At 31.0% G+C, this 19,478-nt stretch overlaps 1 protein-coding gene across 2 annotated transcripts; it reads right to left on the bottom strand.

Annotated features, from left to right (window-relative positions):
* Nucleotides 1-732: 732 nt before the first annotated feature.
* LOC117173483 lies at nucleotides 733-15,100 on the bottom strand. Of its 2 annotated transcripts, none has more exons than XM_033362087.1 (5): nucleotides 15,006-15,100; nucleotides 2,764-2,850; nucleotides 2,098-2,262; nucleotides 1,501-1,633; nucleotides 733-878 (listed from the first exon to the last, which is right to left on the bottom strand). In XM_033362087.1, the coding sequence occupies exons 1-4, from the start codon at nucleotides 15,058-15,060 to the stop codon at nucleotides 1,524-1,526; spliced, it is 417 nt and encodes a 138-aa protein (XP_033217978.1). In that variant the 5' UTR covers nucleotides 15,061-15,100; the 3' UTR covers nucleotides 733-878; nucleotides 1,501-1,523. The 2 variants fall into 2 exon arrangements, with proteins under 2 accessions (XP_033217978.1, XP_033217977.1); XM_033362086.1 differs by having other exon boundaries at nucleotides 1,505-1,633.
* Between the last annotated feature and the right edge of the window lie 4,378 nt (nucleotides 15,101-19,478).

Below are 19,478 nucleotides of genomic sequence, written 5' to 3'. Positions count from 1 at the left end.
AAAATGGTGTCAAACAAACAAAATATGTTAATTTTTTGCAATTTGTAGGCAACCATTTTGGCAAAAAGTTAATTTTACATTCCACTGATTTGATTTTTTGGGGTAATTCACGGAATGAATATCTTCTGTAAACTTTACTAGTTTTTTAATCAACGATAACAGTCAAATAAATTTGATATAATTAAAACAATATATAACTGTTCAAATAAACATATATTGTATCTAGAATAGTAAGAACAATATAATTTCATTTCATCGATACTGAGAAAAATTGATTATCGACCGATTCTATTTCAAATCCTGTAGGGACGTCCAGATTAGGTGATAGAATAAACTGGTCTTGAAACATATCATTCTAATAAGAGAATTAAAGAAAAATTCAGTTTTAATTATTTTAGAAAAATATCCGCAATTTTGTCATTTTCCGAAATTTTTACATTTTCTTTGGATCAATCGATGGATCAAAGATTCGTTCATGATTAAAAAAGATGTTCAAATATATGTAATTAGTAGGAAAAACAAAATTTCAAGCGAAAAATCTATCACTTTTCGACAGACTTTTACAATTGGAAGGTCAGTTTAAACAGACTAACTATTGAGAAACTTTGCCCTAACCTCGTCCTCTCTGTAAGATTTTAATTCAATCGGTCTATACAAGGTTTTTACAAATTTAAATCTAGAGATTCTATAACTTAATATTCATAAATTGCTGCATCGTATTTAAAAAAGACATGGAAATATTAATAATGTAATTTTATATATCATATAAGCTTAACATTGGTTTTTAGCTCTTGAATTTCCTCAAAAGTTAAAATGCAACATCATATGGCGTGGGCGTTCGATCTTTGTATAACTCTCCTCTCACTCTTCACTTCATTCTGTAATAAAAAATATACAGTAATGTAAAGTAGTGGCGCGAAACATACATATTGTCATTTTTTTCACACTGAACCCAAAAAATTTGAAATTGGTCAAAAAAAAAACGTTCGTCCTAATAATTTAAGAAAAACGTCTATACGTACAATTTACGATAGAATTTCTGTAAGCGTTTTGAGGATATGAGTTGTTTTAGGAAGTGATTACTCCTGTTAAGTTGTTGAAGGACTCTAAAGGTTTTTCTTAAAATATCGGAAACTTGTTCACTTCATGTAAGAAAGCGATTCAAAATATAGCCTTGATCTTTCATCAATTCTTTGATATAAGAACTGTTCAAAGAAGTTTAATTTTTGGCTTATAGGAAATGGAGACACGCGAATTTATTAAAAACTAAAGATAGAAATCAAAATAAAAAAAATCAACTTTCTATCATCCTTTATAGTGAACAACGTACACACCGACGTGTGGGATCAGATGTGTCATTTATAGTTTAAGTAGATTATTAAATCTATATTTTTCGGGATACAACTTTGTTAAGTAATTGAATCAGTTGTATAATATATTTGCTTTTTATATTTAATATATAAATATTATGTTACTTTTGTATTTAAGTTATTAAATTACCTACTGAAAAAAGAAGGTTTATATTATCCTTGCTGAATAAACGTGTGCCATATTTTGCCATCATATTCTGCAATGACACCTCCATTGTGATGCAACTTATCACCTGGTTTAAGTTCGGCTAGCTTTAGTTCGCCTAGTTATTTAAAAAAGTATAGTCATTAATTAATTTGCATGATAATAATAATTTTTGAATTAGAACTACTAAATTGCACTCAATTTTGAAGCTATTAATAAAGATTGTAATAAATTACAATTAGAATTTTCCTTCTCAGTCTCCAGAAGTTTGTATTAGTTCAAAAATATTATACATAATAAAAAGTTAAGCAGGGTCGGTTAATGTTAAAATTTGCCTCAGCGAACACTTTACTTCAAAAAAGAAGTATATTTTATGAACAGCCTATGAGCAGATTCTGAAAAAGAGTGTTTTTTTAGGGCGAAGGGCATCTCAAGATCACGACCCCCTCCACTTTGGAAGCTAAAACTCATCCTTTTAATATAATCCACAAGAACACATCATACTTATAGAAATACCAATTAGACTTTTCGGCAACATTTTCTAACACATTTTTTAGATTGAATTTTCTTTTTTTTAATTACCGTTTTTAACTGGATGATCATAAATCGCTTCACCTGTGACTTTTGCAACAGGATCGTGTCCACGGTATATGACATCACCTTCAGTAAATTTGACTGGCTCTTGTTGACTTGACGTTGTTTCTTGACGTGAAGTTCGTTGTTGATGATGTGGTAATAGATATGATGCTATAAGAAAAATATATCCATTAACTAATTTGAAGATTTAAAAAAAAACACTAGCTTAGAACTACTACACACTATATCTTAAGTTATTACTCTGATCTGAGACATAATGATTCAAGCTTGTAACAGTCTTTTGTTTCTTTATATTGATACGGAATTCTGAATCAATTAAATAAATAAGAACTGTGTTAGAAACGATACTTTTAGATTTACTGAGTAAATCGTACTGAATGGTTCATCTATTAGTAATTGCCTAAGAAATTTAATTTGTTTTCTGAATCACAACAATTTTCTATTAGTTCAAAAAAATTATGTTTACTACGAATTTAAACGAAGTGGGTTAATATTATGTAAGATGTATCTCTACGAACTTTACTTGGATTAAACAATATTTTCTTTAAAAAAAAATTAGGAGCTGCTTCAGAAAAATATATTTTTCGGAGGCATTTAAGGGCCTCGTTCCCCCTTCTATTAAAGGATGAGAATCGCTGTTAGAATCTGAACCTGGGGCATAGCCGAACTCTTGAAACATCAACCTTTCCAGGCGCAATCGGCGTTCCTCACTACCACTTAACGGTTCTGAACTTGATTCTGTAAGACAAAATATAGGAGTTTTTTATTAATAAATTTTTCCAAGGAAACCCTACAGTTTTTTTAAAAAATAAGGTTATCCTACTCGCAGTCAGCTAATAATAAAACGTAACATGAGAAACGGAAAGATTGTGTCGAGGTGCTATCAGAGATGCATTTTTCGAAACAGAGATGGGACGAAGTGGATGTAAATTGAAATATTTGAAATCGATATTCCCATACACAATTAGTGTGGAATTTTTGGCAATATACACAGAAACAGTGGGTAGTTGAGCGAACTATTTAGTTAGTAGGATATCGTACTGCTATTTTATTAATTGATACTACTATTTTATTAGTAAGTACAACAATTTCATTAGTTGCAGTGACTATTCAATTAGTACCAGCAACTAAGTAAGTGGTTGTCTCAACTAATAAAATAGCAGTACCATATCTTACAAACTAAATAGTTAGCCCGTCTAACCATTTTTTTCATTGTATGTTGACAAAAATGTTGTTTAAAACTTTACCAATTTCTATTATGTATCCAACATCTTAAACTTATGAGTTTTTATTTTTTTATTAGTCAAATGTTTACAGTTGCATCAACTGCCAGGTTCATTATCGACTGTACCGTAGGGTTAATTATAAATTGTATGACATCTCTGCGGTAGTACAGTCGACGCTATTTACCTTGCCGCGGATGGAACCGTAGGGGAGTAATTTTCCCGGAAAAGATGTTCTCCCACTCTCGAGTCTAATCTTGATGCGTGGTGCTTCATGCGAATTGATTCGGTCGCTACGTACGTTGCCGGGCGCGGATCAGTTAATTAACGTTAATTAAAAACGTTAATTAACATCTCCGTCTTTGAAGAAACTATAGAAGTTGGCAAGCAACGGCCACCTCGCAAATTAATTTGCCATTTCAAGTTACATCGCTGGCGATGAATCTCAGTTGCCAGAAAGGGTAACATTAGCGGTGCACACCCAGAAATACGAAACTAACATTCTGACTTGGCCGACGCGACTGAAGAAGCATGAGTAACGGGAAAATCAAATTAGTCCCCGGATAAATTTTCAAAGACTATTCAGATTAGTTTGCAATTTTACACACCGTTTAAAGGACCAAAAAGAAAAATGGAGTTCGCTAAGCAGCATTTTTTGACCAAAGGTTTTGGTTTTTACCACAAAAAGGAATAAAAAAATCCATTTTGCTGTCAAACTATGCAAGATAAAAAAAAGAGAAATTCACAAAAATTATGCACTAAAAACTGATCTGTGCATTTATTATGAATCACTTTTTGATGGGATGCGTATTTTTGGTTTTATTCGTCAATATCAGTAAGAAAAATAAAAAAAAAGTTAATTTTTGGAAAAATAAAATAAGACCCAAAAAAGGGCTACACATTTTTTATAAATCATTTTTTGATAGGATATGTAGTTATTCTTTCAATGGTAAAAAATAATATTGAAAATAAAAAATTAACTTTGTGGAAAAACGACACAAGATGTAGTAAAATGTTTATAAACAAGATTGTTTTTCTTAGGAAGCGCACTTTTTACATTCTCATAATTTATTATTGAGAAAGTATTAGAATTGTCGGAAATTTAACATCACAGTTTTTCAACGGATCTCCACGTTTGGAGACCAGGTGAATCCGCAAATAAGGTTTTTACGATTGCGTCTGTCTGTCTGTCCGGCCGTCCGTCCATAAACACGATAACTCTCGAAAAAATGAACGGATCAAATCCATCTTTGGCACACTTTTTTAAGGTCCTGAAAGAAAGGACGAGTTCGTTAACCAGCCGTTTTTGATGAACATTGAAAAAGTGAGCGCATTTTGAACATTTTTGAGACCACTTTTTTCTGAATTTGAAAATTATATGTAAGCACATTTATAAAATTAAAATGGATAAACAATTTATCGTTGCGACTTTTTTCGATTAAAAGAAAATTCTCAGAGTTATAGAATTTTCAAAATTTTGCAAAACAACCGAAATTCAAAATTTTAACCCAAATAACTCAAGATATGAAAAAATGTCAAAAGAAGAAAAACATTGATTTTTAAAATCCCTATAAGACTCATGACAAATTTTTGGATTTTCTTAGAAAATCGAAAATTCAAATTTTGATTGCCAAAAAATAATGAAAAATCCAAAAATTCTATTTGGTGGTCAAACTATGCAGAATACGAAAAAAAAATGAATTATCGAAAATGTAACCCCCCAAAAATATACAAATTGATTAATCATCACTTCTTGATTAGAGGCGTACTTTCTGTTTTATTCGTGAAAAATAACATTAAAAATAAAAACATCAAATATATAAAACATTTGTGGAAAACCCCCTCAAGCTAAGAACAAAAGTTATTCAACTAAAATTGTACGCCTAAAACATATCTAAAAATTTGTTATGAATTACTTTTTGATAAGATGCGTAGTTTTAGTTTTAATCATAAAAATGACATTAAAAATAAAAATGAAAAATTTGTGGGAAACGACGAAAGGTACGAAAACGAATTGATAGACAAAAATTGTTCGCCTAAAAAAGAGATGCAAATTTATCATAATTTATTACATTCTCATCATTTATAATTGATAAAATATTAGAGTTATCCTAAATTTGACATCACAGTTTTTCAACGGATCTCCACGTTTCGAGACTACGTGAATCCGAAAATACGGTTTTTACGATGGCGTCTGTCCGTCCGTCCGTCCGTAAACACGATAACTCTTGAAAAAATGAGCAAATCAAATCCATCTTTGGCACACTTATTTTAGGTCCTAAAAGAAAAGACGAGTTCGTGAACCAGCTATTTTTTATAAAAATTCAAAAAGTGAGCGCATTTTGAAAATTTTTGAGACCACTTTTTTCTGAATTTGAAAATTCTATGCACAGATATTTATAATATTAAGAAGAGCAAACAATTTATTCTCATGACTTTTTTCGATAAAATGAAAATTCTCAGAGATATAGCGTTCTCCAAATTTTTTTGATCAACTGAAAACAAAAATTTGAAGCCAACAAACGTACGATATAAAAAAAAGTCAAGAGAAGAAAAACATTTTTTTGAAAGCCCTACAAGATCATCATAACAAATTTTTGGATTTTCTTTAAGAATCAAAAATTCACATTTTTATTGAACAAAAAATAATGAAAAATAGAACATTCCCTTTTGTGGACAAACTATGTAGGATAAGAAAAAAGATGAATTAACAAAAAAATATGTTCTTACAAAAAATATTTTTTTCATGTTCCCAAAATTTATAGAAAAAAATATTTTCCCTGTCAAAGAACAAATTGAAACAAAAATGGAAAAGAATTTAAGTGGATTTTTGAGAAAATCTACTTTTACTTTTGTCAGAGAAACCGCCGCTATTTCGTTAATTTTAAACCTTTTGTTCTTTCAATTTTCCGGCTGATTACGAAAGGAGACGATAAATCCTATTAGAATCAAGAAGAGAATATTTTTAACTTGTTAAAGGTTATAGAGGCCTAAAGAAAATAATATGCCCGCCGCGCGGGCACATTCTCATTGCGCGCTTCGCTCCAAGCTTGAACGCGCCTAGGGCGCGCGGGCACGCTCTGACGCTTTGCGCTCGTTTTCCTACGTTTCATGCATACACTTTAACTAAATTTTTTCAAATATCATAAATATTATAAATCAAATCGAAAACTGTGATTTAAACTTTCGAGGAATTACAACCATAAATTGTAACTAAAATTTTTTCGATTTGTTTTTAAAGAAGGTTCTCGAAACACCTGCGGCTTTGACGATTACATTCTCATTACGAAACTAGCGCTTCGCGCTTTATAACTTGTGTTCAATTGGAAAACTTCATCAAGATAATTTGTAAATCTTATTAAAATCTACTAAAAAACTGCTTTAAACTTATGGATCTCTTAAAAAACCAAAATTGCATATTTTTGAAAATGGTCTAACTTTTGGAACTTTTGTCTAATTAAGAAATTTCACGATAATAGTTTCGAAAAACATGTATTTCATATCTAGTAGAAATTTGGATTGACAAAAATTTCCAATAATCAAAAAATTTCTATTTAAATTTTGAAAGAGCTCAAACTTTTTGAATTTTTGTCTGATCGAAAAATTTAACTGACATGGTTTCCAAATATGTTAGACATATAGTGATGAATTTAAATGAAATTTCCTAATCTTATAGAAAAATCTTGTTTCTATTTTTATGAATTTGAAAATTTTGTAAATGCTCTAATTTTTTTAATTGTGGACTAATCGAAAAATTCGGCTAGAATAGTCTTAAAATATACTTGGTATCTAGTGCAAATTTGTAATGAAATTTTTGGATCTATGAAAAAAATAATTTTTTCTATTTTGTGAAAATTTTCAAATTTTTGAAAAGTATATAACTTTTCTAATTTTCATCAAAATTAAACATTTTATTTAAATAATTTGCAAGTCTTTTACCCATCTATAAGAAACTTTGAGGAAAATTTTTATAATTTAAAGAAAATGTTTAATTTTGAAAATGCTCTCAATTTTTTCATTTTGGTTGGAAATGTCTGATTAAAGAACTTGACCTTCATTTTGTAGATCTTTAGAAGTTTATAAAATGCTAACTCGATTGGACAAATCCTTCAAAAGTTAGCGCGGCTAAGAAATTAAAGTAACCATAGATACAGACATACATACAGACATACATGCATACAGCCAGAGACACCGACAAAATTTCATGATTTTCGGATTCTATGCGCACCGAAAAGTGAAAATCCGTTAAAAAACAGAAATCAAAAATTTGGACTATTAGATTACACTCTCATGAATGAGAATGTAAAAATATAGAGTTTTTTAAAAAACAAAGAACAACATTTAAATACCCAGGACTTCTTAGAATTTTTTGTTGTAAATATAAAAAATACGTATCGCCAAATTTTTTCTGAAAAATAACTTTTTTTGTCTCCGAGGCATTTCGAGAATTCAGTTTTAGATTCCTGTCTGATTTGAAATGGATTTAGTTCTTGAATTTTATGTATACATCTCTCTGATTGAAGTTATTAGTTTAGAACTGAAATGTTCAAACCATGCACAGTATAGAAATTAAATATGAACCTAATATATTTTTGCCTACTTAGATGCAATTCAATTCATACAATCATTGAATTATTTTCTTATAGTTATAATTTCCCATTACTGTCTATCTTTTAATCATTCTTTAAGCCAATAAAACATTTTCTAATCATTGCTTAAATATTTTTGAACAAAGGTATATGCTGATAATTTCCAACTTTTCAGTTTCAATTAGATTTGAAAGATGTTAATGTTATTATCTTTATATTGTGTAGAATACTAATTTAAATTTCGCGCTACTAATTCCACTTGAGTCGCGCCGACTCATTCTGAGGTTTAGTTCCGCATTTGTTCATTGTGCTAATATTAAATCCATTTCAGGCTCGATTATATTAATCAGAGCTATTTTCAATAAAAATATTGAAGTCTCTGTCAAAAATTTGTCGCATTGGTTTACTTTCTTTAAAAACAAAAGAGTGGCGGCGGACATGAACCTACATGGAGAGACTTTCGATATCAATATTTGATTCTATCTATATGTATAATTAAAATGAAATGTAAGAATTTTGGGATAATCGGGGTAGATTCCTACTATAATAAAATGTGATGGTATTTCTTTATGTATTATTATAAACTTAAGCGAGCAAGCATTAAACATTAATTAATACGAAGAATGTGTAGTAAAATGAGTGCCGCTAGTAACACCCACGGTGTGCCCACTCCCATAGAGAAGTGGTGAACGGATTATAGTAATTGCTACGTCCCCTAGGTGGCGCTCGTGTGAATTCAGAATTCGAAATGAACTTGAGCAGACGATAGAAGTTCTATCGTCTGCCCACGTCTGCTCAAGTTCACTGTAGCTGCAAGAATTATATTTTTTTTGCGTGATGAACTTGGATTCACAATGGATTTTCACCGATAACACAAACTACAAATGGAACCAAATCAAATCGATAAAATGCAATAAAATGTTAAAGTTTGTTGGAATCGTTCTGATAGAACGAACAATCAAACGTTAAAGTTTGTTGAAATCTTTCTATGATAGATCGATTGCAACAGACTTAAACATTTTATTGCATTTGATCGATGATAGATTTTATTTTGTTCGATTTTTGGTTTGTTTTATTGGTTATTATTATTCGTGTATTTATTTAAGAAAGAGAAGTCAACATAACCTACAAATTAGGGTGAGAAGGGAAGGAGGGGGGGTCGTTGTCGTAGACAATAGTTCTTGCTACGTCCCCTAGGTGGCGCTGATCTTAGATTTTGCCACAATCTATAAGTACCCCCTCCCCTCCCAATTACATTAGAGTGGGCACACCGTGGTAATACCTGTAACCGTAATTTGCGAAAATTCTAAAAGACTATACTATAAACGCCCGAAGGCTTCCGACCTATCCCGTCTATAGCCGAGCTCGCGACGATCACACCATCTGACCGACAGCACTGGGCTCATGACTTGGGATTCCCCGCCAAACTTCTTCAATCATGCGCGTGTCTGTAGGTCAAAAATTGTCATAACTAGTGAAATTTAAATTAAAGTTTAAACCAATTTTAATTTGGAAATTTTTAAGTCAAGCTCTCAATAATTTACACATATAAAATATAAGCTGCTAGCACTTTTTAATTGAAAAATTTCAATCAAGTGCAACTGAACTGCAAAACTTAAACCTTCACACTTTGATAAATTGAATTGTTGAAAGATTTCTGGTTTAAAAATATGAATTCGGGCTGTCATTTCAAATTCCCTAAATTAAAACTAATCCTCAATTTTAACTCCCATTAATAAAAATGTGAAGGAATGAAACAGGTCCCTCTTCCAATTAAATAAAAACGTTTATAAAAAAAAGTTTTTTTTTTAAATATAGATTGCAATGAATTTAGATCAATTAAGATGTATAAGTGAAGACGGATTCACATAGCCTTGATAATTAATCCAGTGAGTCAGCCAGTATAAAATATCAAAAATCTAATTTGAATTTTTATCAAAAATAAATTAATATCTTTTTCATTGAATGCAGAACACAAGACAAATAAATACGATCGACCCAAATGTCAATTAAAAAAACTCCCTTACTGTTATAATCGTTGAGTCGATTAAAAAACTATATATTTCACAAATCAGCAAAGATATCATCTAAATAAATAAAAAAATAGTGCCTCTTCCTATTTAGAAAAACTTTCAAAAAACGCATTTCCTTCCTTCTAGTTCTATAATAATCGTATCATTAAAAAAAACGATTTTAAACTCAGAAAAAATCGAAAATCAACACTTCCTCTCCTCCGACTCAATAACATTAAATATTTTTTAATTATTCTCTTCCAAATTAGAAAAAAAACGAAAAGAAAAAATTCTTTCTTCAAACACAATAAAGATCTTGAAAAAATGGCCTCTTCCAACAAAAAAACTGTAGCTCTTCCAGCTCAATAAAAACTTTACAGATATAAAATGTACTGCCAAATTGCCAGAAATTAGAGTTTTCTATATTTTTTAATTATCCTCTTCTAATTCGGAAAAAGAAACGAAAAAATTCTTTCTTCAAACACAATAAAAATCTTGAAAAAATGGCCTCTTCCAAAAAAAAAACTTTATACCTTCCAACTCAATAAAAACTTTACAGCTATAAAAAGGACTGCTAATTTACAAAAAATTAACGTTAGAATATCAATTATAACGTTAAAACTTTGAATGTTACACTCTAAAATTTTGATAATTCAAGGCTAGGTTGAATTCTCAACGTCAAAATCTGTAAATTGTTTAATTTAAAATAGATTCAGAATAATATTGAAAAACAATTATTGTGCAATTTTTATAATTCGAAATAAGGTTTAGTTTTAAAAACCATTAATTAATTTATATAGTTTTATTTTTAAATTCATTCAATTAAATTTAATAAATATATAAAATTAATAAAGTTAATCAATATTTTTCATCCTAATTTTGAAGGGAAATGTTCAAAATTTTTGTCTGATATAATTGCACATTTTCAGGAGGTTCGAACAGAATTTCATTCTGAATATATTTTACTGCAAATATGAATGTGTTAAATATGCTCCGAATTTTGAGCAACTATTCAAATAGTAAAAAACAATTTATAACGAATAATGAGGAAGCTCATTTTCCTCGTAGGCTCAAGTAGGTTATAGTTCAATATATTACAGGCATTTTTCGTTAAGAGCTGGATTTTTTTAGTGGTAATTATAACTTTCCTAAAAGTTTGTACCATTAGGAAATTTCTTGTCCTTCTATAAAGTTACTTTCATAAATTCAGAAACACTATTTGATTTTATATACAAAAATTATATCGTTCCTATACACTTATATATTTATAAGGACAAAAAAAAAGATTATTCATAATTAACTTGCGTAATTGTTCTATACTTATTAGATTGGTACGGATATTTATGGATTTCGAAAAGACGAACAACGTATCCTAATGATGATTCAGAACTTCAAGCCCATGCAAAATAAGGAAAAAGATGAGTAGACAGAAATTGTGCATTTGAAAAAGATCTAAAAATTTGTTATGAATCACTTTTTAATAGGGTGCGTAGTTTGTGTGGTTTCAAAAAAATTAATTTTTTTATGCATAAAAAATATGGCAAATTAGAAATTAAACTTTTTCATTCAACAATTTGGTGCATCTGTGTAATTCAAAAAAGTAGTGAATAGGCGATTTTAATTAAGTTTTTGAATCCCCCGCGCTCAAGGTCTTCGCTGATTGGTCAAAAGCTCGAGCCTCAGATGACGTGCGCAGAAGACGCTCGATAATGTATTTATCTCGCGCTCCGCACTCGGTCTTTGTATATTGCTTACACTTGTGCACAGATTTTTTAAAACTTAAACTCAAAAGATCGACAACAGTAATTTAGTTATAGTGACTTTTTTTTGTTAAAGCTCCTTCGGCTTCAACGAATACATTCTCATCACGTATCTCGTGCTTCGCAATCGAATTTGTATTTTAACTTATATACCATTTCCATAAATGTATTATCTTTAAAAAAAAATGCGCATTCTTTAAAAAAGTTTGTTATTTAACATTTTACTGCAACATCTGCCGGTTTTCCAAAAACTGAGTTTACTTATTTCCAACCTTATTTTTACGATTCAAACGTAGCACATACGGTCGAAACACCAGCCTTACCTTTTTTCAACTTCTAAATTAAATCCTTACCTTAGTGAGCAACAAAACTTCGATTAACGAGGGTTTGGGGGCGGGGGTGGGAGGCGGTTAGTTTCAAACAAGAGTCATAGCTGGTTAGTGTTTTATGTTGAGAATTTCAAACAACCTTCAGCAGCGTTGTGTTAGATAGGAGTTCATATGATCTGATTCTCACATTCCCGGCCCACAGTGGGTAAAACATTCCATTTTGGTTCAAAAAAACGTACAGTCCCCAAATATTAAGCGATTCAAACAAAAAAAAATTTTTAAAAAGCTGTTAAGATTTCTAAGAAAGTTGTCAAGCATGATTTTTTAATTAGGTTTTTAAATTTTTATAAACAAATAAACAAATATGACGAACGCATTATTTGGGCATTTTTTGGCAGAAAAATTGGGTTTCTTCAATGCCAGTCTTTTCTGATGGGAAATTAATAAGCGTTTCAGCAACATTCATAATAAGTTGATAAATTTTATTATTTCTTCATACAAATTATATAAACAAATGCATTTATCAGGAATTTGTTTACAGAAAAATTAGTTTTTCTCTATGTCAACAGTTTTAATTAGGATGTCGAAAAAAATTAATTTTCCATCGACAGATGCTCGAATAATGCATTTGTTTATTAAATTTGTTTTTAAAAATATATAAAATTTATCAATTCATTATGAATTTTGCTGAAATCATCATGAACTTCCCAATTAAAACGACTAAAATCGAAAAAGGACTAATTTCTCCGTCCACAGATGCCCGAATAATGCATTTGTTTATTAACTTTGTTTTTAAAAATCATAAAATGTGTCAACTCATCTTGAATGTTGCCGAATTTATTATGAAGATCCCAATTAAAAGTCTGATATTCAAAACAAAAAGGAATTGTTTCGTCGATAGATGGCCTAATAATGCATTTGTTTATGAAATTTGTTTTTAAAAAAACTTAAAATTGATACAAAAATTATGAATTTTGCTGATATTGTCATTAAGTTCCCAACTGAAAAGACTGCCAGTGAAAAAACTGAATTTTTCTCTCGACAAACGCCCAAATAATGCATTTTTTATTAGATTTGTTTACAAAATCATAAGATTAATCAACAAATTATGAATTTTAGTAAAATTATCATAAATTTCCAAATTGGAAAAAATGACATAGAAAAAAAACGAACCCACACATGAGACGAAAAAGAAATTAAAAAACATAAGTTGTGATGAGAATGTGTCTACGCAGCGGGCTGATTTTTTATTGTGAATGTCGTGTTTCACGATTAAAGCACAAAATACATATGCTATGAAAAAGTTATCCATAACAAATTTGTAGATCTTTTTGAAATGCACAATTTTTGTTCAGACATCTTTTTACCCATTTTAACATTTTAACCGCAAAATGTAATTTTTTCTTTTTCTTTCTTTTTTTATTCTGTCAAAATTTGAATTTTCAATTTTTTAAGAAAACTTAAAAAGGTATTTAAACAATCTTGTAGGGCATTGGAAAAAAACATTTTTCTCCTCCTGACTCTTTTTCACATTATGCGTTATTTGACTTAAAATGTTGACTTTCGTGTGTTTTTTTTTTAAATTTTGTAAATGCTATAACTGTGGTAAATTTTGGTTTTATAAGAAAAAGTCATTATGGTACATTGTTCTTCTGATTGAATGCTATGAATATCCGTAACGACAATCTGAATTTAAAAAAAAAAGTGAAAAAAAGTGACACTAAAAGTTTATACCAAAAGGCAATCCAAACTGTTAATTCTTTCGAAAGTTATATTGCTGACAAACTAAAAATCTACCGACACACGCACACACAGGCAGACCCATTCTCAAAAACCTGTTTTTCGGATTCAGGAGGTCTCAAAACGTGGACATTTGACAAAAACGGGGGGGGGGGGTCAAATTTTACACAAATCTAATACCTTCTCTTGATGAGAATGTGAAAGAGTCCCATCATCCCTTATATCAAGTTGAGATTACTGTTACTTTAGGGTATGTTTTTTGGGGATACTATAACATCATATCTTGGTTCAATAGGTTGATAAAAAAATCACTGGATGCAACTATTGTGTTCTCTGCAGAAATGGGTCGTTTTCTTTAAGTAGAGGATGAAATTAAATCTTCAAAACTCTAAATGTACATTCAGATTGATGTCAATGCAAGGAATGTTGTCCGGAAACGGGGGAAATTGAGATCCGTGCGACTGCTAGGGTGTTATTCGGTTCATGTTAAAACATTAATCCCCAGTGGATTGAACAGAACCAAAGATCAATGGGACCGACGCGACGGCTTTTATGATTGCTAAAATTGTTCACTATTCCTAAATAGGAATGAAAAAAAAAATACTGACAGCACTGAAAGCCAATTTGCGTAAGTATTTTTATGGATATGATTTCTTGGGCATGCTTCAAATGTATCTCTTAATAAATTGCGTTACTGGAGGAATTATTGTGTTCATCGAAACGATTTTATTTCCCTAACTACAACAGGTTTTGTATTCAGCGTTATATTATTTTATTTATAAGGGCGGTTTTGAAAATTTAATTTCTTTAAGTTGCATTCGAAAACTAAAAAACACCTAAAAGTCTTACGTATTTCATTATCTCGAAGTTTTAATCTTTTTACAAAGGTTTTAGTTTTTTAGATATAGAGTGGGTGATTTTTAGCTTTTTCTGTGAATTCGAGAGCCCGACAAAATCCCACAATTCTGATGTTCACTGACACCGACTTATTTCGAATTTGTGCCACGTCTTTCCAACAATATGGAAACTTCGGGAATTTAATTTTGAATGACACACACATTCCGGATTGTTGCACAATAAATTCAGATTTAATACGTGGTCATTGTTGAAAGAATCTGATAAAATTTAGAAAGCAAAATATCGATTGGTATATAATTTGAACTGAATACGACAATATGTCATTTTCGGAAAGGTTAAAAATGCACCAAATACTATAGATATATTTTAATATTATGATTACCAATAGATTTAAAGATGACCACCAATGTGAAGACAAGAGTATATATGGCCTTCATTTTTTCGCAGTGAGGAAAACCCGATTACTGTATTAGCGAATTATTTGAAAAATAGTTTGACAAATATAAATATTCTGGTGGCTTATCAGACTCTTCATATACTAGTCGTTATCATGTGAGTTATAAACGTCATAAATTTTTTTGTGCGATTTTTTGATTTCATACGATAAAATCTGCAAGACGATATCCGTTGAAAACTGATAACACAATTCGTATAATTTCACATATAACACCAAATGTAATCCATAAACCGATTTCAGAGCTATCTTTATTCGCAGCCAAAAATTTGCTTCGCGTGTTAAAATTTACTCATCACATTGAAAATGATTACCATATTTTCACTGATGTTTTTCCTGTGCTTGGACATATTGTTTTAAATGGAAAACTAATACAAACTCTACCAAAAATTTGCTGAATGAATTAAAAATACGGATATCATTATTTCACATTAATGATCACATATTTGTTTAATTATTCAAGCAATGCTTCAATCTTTAAATGCTTAACAACACCATCTTAACATTACATTTGAGCTGTCTCCGAAGAAAATCTGATTTAGAGAAAAGCTTCCAGCATATGGGTTAAATCAACCAAACTTCCCATATTTTTCTTATTTCTAAATCATTAATATAACAAAATAATATTATAAAAACAAAGTGAACTTTATTTTTCATAGCAATCATACATACCAAGAGCTTGGATTTGAGTCATCCTAAAAAAATTTATTTAAAGAAAACCTAATAACCTAGGGATTTAAATAACAGACTTTTCTTAATTTTCCTTATTTCTGAACCACTGCTACAAAAAAAAGGAAATTCTATCTTTCATTTCCGTCAAGGAAAGTAAAGATGAAATCAGGACATAAGAACAGCAGAAAATGCAAAATAACTTTACAGGAAGCCAGAAACTGTTTTATAAATTGGCCTTTTCCTGCACTTTTTGGGGTAGGCGACCTCCTTTAGCTGGCGTTTTAGTGTCGTACTTCTTTGTTATTTATGCTAGAAATTTTTTGAGCATCTTCGAAGCGTCTCGTTTTGTTGTATTAAATCAGGCTATAATTTTTTTAATATTTCAAGTATTCTTTTTTCCAGTCCCTCTTCTGCTTTGCTTAGATCGATCCGCCGACTTTTCGTAAACACTTAAAGTATAAACGAAACTGAGATTATGTTCTTAAAACTATGAGATCATCAGCCTTTGAAACTAAAACCACCATGTATGTCCTATACCATGAAAACTATCTACTTGTCACCAGAGCATGAGTTCAGTATGTTTTCGATGCTTGACTCGATCACTTCGAATGATTATGAGTTTTCTTACGAACAAGGAATCACGCGCAATGTTTAGAAAGAGTTTCTTGAGTTCTGGTTACTTCTCAAAGCTTTCCTACGAGTTGAGTCTAGTAAACATCAGCAATATTTCTAAAAATATTTCTAAAATATTTCTAAAAAAAAGGATTCTTCTTTGGATACCTCTCTTAGCTTGACTCGTAATTTCATTTTAATTCTGAAAGTCATTGAAAACTTTTTCTTCCAGATACCTGATTTTTGGCGAACCATTTTTTGACAGGACTCGCAATTTTGTTTTTATGCATCGAAAATAAATAATTCGAAATACAATTTTCAAACAAAATGGCGACAGATACGAAAACAAATTTAAAGAAAGAATTGTAGCTTTTCCGAATAGCCTTCAAAAATATCTACAAAATATCTTCAAACGTTCTTTCGATAGAACTCTTGGTTTCGGTTTTATTTATCAAAATTCTATGAAACTAATATAAAATTGAAAAACGGAAAAAAGTCAAAATAAAAATTATAGCTTTTGAAAAGATCTACAGAATATCTTACGAGCCAAGCGACGCAAAGTTCGGGAAAAAGTCTCAAACAGAACTGCTAGGTTTTGAAAAGTCCTAAAAATGTCGTATAACCATTTTTTCATGGGATCACGAATCGAATTTGGACATTGGGTGGGACGGAAGGACAATGCTGGATTCTTTCTGATTCTGCCCTTACTTAGAATCCGTGTTATTCAAAGATTTAGATTATGGTAATATGAACTTCGGAGAATTAAACCGTATCAGATGATGTCAGTTAACTTTGGAATACGTAAGATTTAGGCAAAGAAGAATGTTCGTGAATTCATATAAATGCGTGTTTAAGGTTAATTAAAAAAAAGTTGATAAAAACTGCGTGCACCAAGGCCTGAACCAGGTTTCCCTCGTATATCAGTCCACAATCTTCCCAACACTTGCTGAAATTCACCGTGACGAATTGGCAAATTTTGAATTTCGAATTGGCGAACTGGAAGGCATGGGAGAGAGAGCTCTTTCGAATTTAGACGCATTGGCCAATGTTGAAGCGTTTGCATTCTCCAAGACTTGAAAACGAAGATAATTTAGGTGATTAAATTTCGTCACGAGATGATTGTAATATCACGGCAAAGATTTAAAGGAATTAGAGAATATATCAGCAATTTCCGTACCGTCACTCGTTTCCTTATTGTTATTAGTCATATTATTCGAAACAGGAAATGAACTATTTTCAATCTTAAAAAATCTCCAGAATTCCCTAAATTATCCGTAATAATGTTGTCGAAACACAGAAATTCATCTATGTCTAGATGGGCTAAAGAACACGTAGTTAGCTAGCATTTGGCTTTGTTTATAATTCTTGTGAGATTTCTTTTTGACAAGATTAATTGTTTTAATTCTAAATTAAACCATCTAGGGTTATGTTGTCAGGAACAGTTTTTTGGTGGAACATAATTGCATATTATGAAATTAATATCGTAGTCGTAACAACAGTAGCAAAAAAAAAGTCTCTTCGAAAGAATAAACCAGCCGAAATTGCTGATCCGATTTGCAAATTTTTGTTTTGAATTCAGGTGAATGCAAATTTACATCTTTCCAATAGACAATATTTTAGAAAAATTGTCCGAAAAACATGGTGTCAAACAAACAAAATATGTTAATTTTTTGCACTTTGCAGGCTACCATTTAGGCAAAAATTTAATTTCACATTCCACTGATTTGATTTTTTCGGGTAATTCACGGAATGAATATCTTTTGTAGACTTTACTAGTTTTTTAATCGACGATAACAGTCAAATAAATTCGATATGATTAGAACAATATAGGGTAGATGTACCGTTTGTAGTCACTTTAAGCAATTTCGTATCTTTTATCAAGAATGAAATTAATCTAAATAAAATATTTCATAACGAAATATGAATTAATAACATTATTAGTGTATCAATAATCGAATTATTAAAAGTTTAACCCTTCGAACAGGGAGTCGAGCGTGTAAATATGAGGAGAAATTTTTGGAAGAGGGGGGAAGTAAATTGGTTAGGGAGTGTTGGTGGGAGAAGGAGAACAGACGTAGTGGTGCAAAGATGGAGGTGGAAAGGGAAAGGTATTTTAGAACAAATGGATTGCAGGTGGATGAAGTTAGCAGAATACACGAGGAAGGAAGGAAGGTATATGAGTTGGTTCAAAAGAATGGCATGGAGAAAGAGAGGGCAGAAGAAGAGGAGAGAATAAGAGAGTCAAGGTGTAACGGAAACTATGTGTGGATTATGCCAAGGGAGAGAGCGCAATATTTGTGTAAGAAAGGAGAGCAAGGAAGTCTGGAACTTATAGCGAGAATGAGGCGCGGGTGCATGGAGAAGTATAATAGGTTTTGGCTTTCTAGAGAGAAGAGAATGTGTGAACTGTGCGGGAAGGGAGATGCAAAATTGGAGCATTGATTGGAGGAATGTGAAGAGGTGGAAAGGAGGAAATAATCATGGAGGTATTGTTGCATGAAAGGGGTGACAAAAGGGCAGTAGCATGGGTGAAGGGGGTGTTGGGTAAGATAGAGAAGAAGAGAAGGAAGGATGAAGAGGAATGGAGAAGGAAAGATTGTAAATAGGAGAGGAAGTAGATGTAAGAGAAATGTAAATATTGTAAATAGTAGTTAGTATTAGGTGTTAGCCGCGAAGACAGAGGCTGGTAATGCGAGGCATAGCGAAAAAAGAGCGAAATGCGTGCGAGGCGAGGCGCAGCGAGGAAGGTTAGGCTATAGGAGCGAGCGGATTAGTTATAAGGTGTGGATATTAAAAAAATAATTTTTCCTTATGTTTTTAATGGTACTGTTTAATCCTCAATATTGGCCAACCTGTTGATTGTTTTTCCATTCCAAAAAACATTGGAAAAGGTTATTTCTGTCCGTCCCGACGAGATGATGGAAAGGGTTAGGAGTTCTTTGAATTCCATTAATTTTACGAATTCCGTGAATTCCATGAATTACTTCAATTAGGCGCTCGCGATGAAAATAAATTTGCATATGCATTGTACTTATAGTACATTCATACTGCACATCGTAGAAAGCATGTATTGCGAAATAATTATGTTCTGCAATTATAAAATCAAAGGGTATTCAG

The sequence above is a fragment of the Belonocnema kinseyi genome, chromosome 5 (genome assembly GCF_010883055.1).
Source record: "Belonocnema kinseyi isolate 2016_QV_RU_SX_M_011 chromosome 5, B_treatae_v1, whole genome shotgun sequence".
Lineage (NCBI taxonomy): Eukaryota > Metazoa > Arthropoda > Insecta > Hymenoptera > Cynipidae > Belonocnema > Belonocnema kinseyi.
Note: the sequence above shows the minus strand (reverse complement) of the source record. Positions and strands in the feature narration are given on the sequence as shown.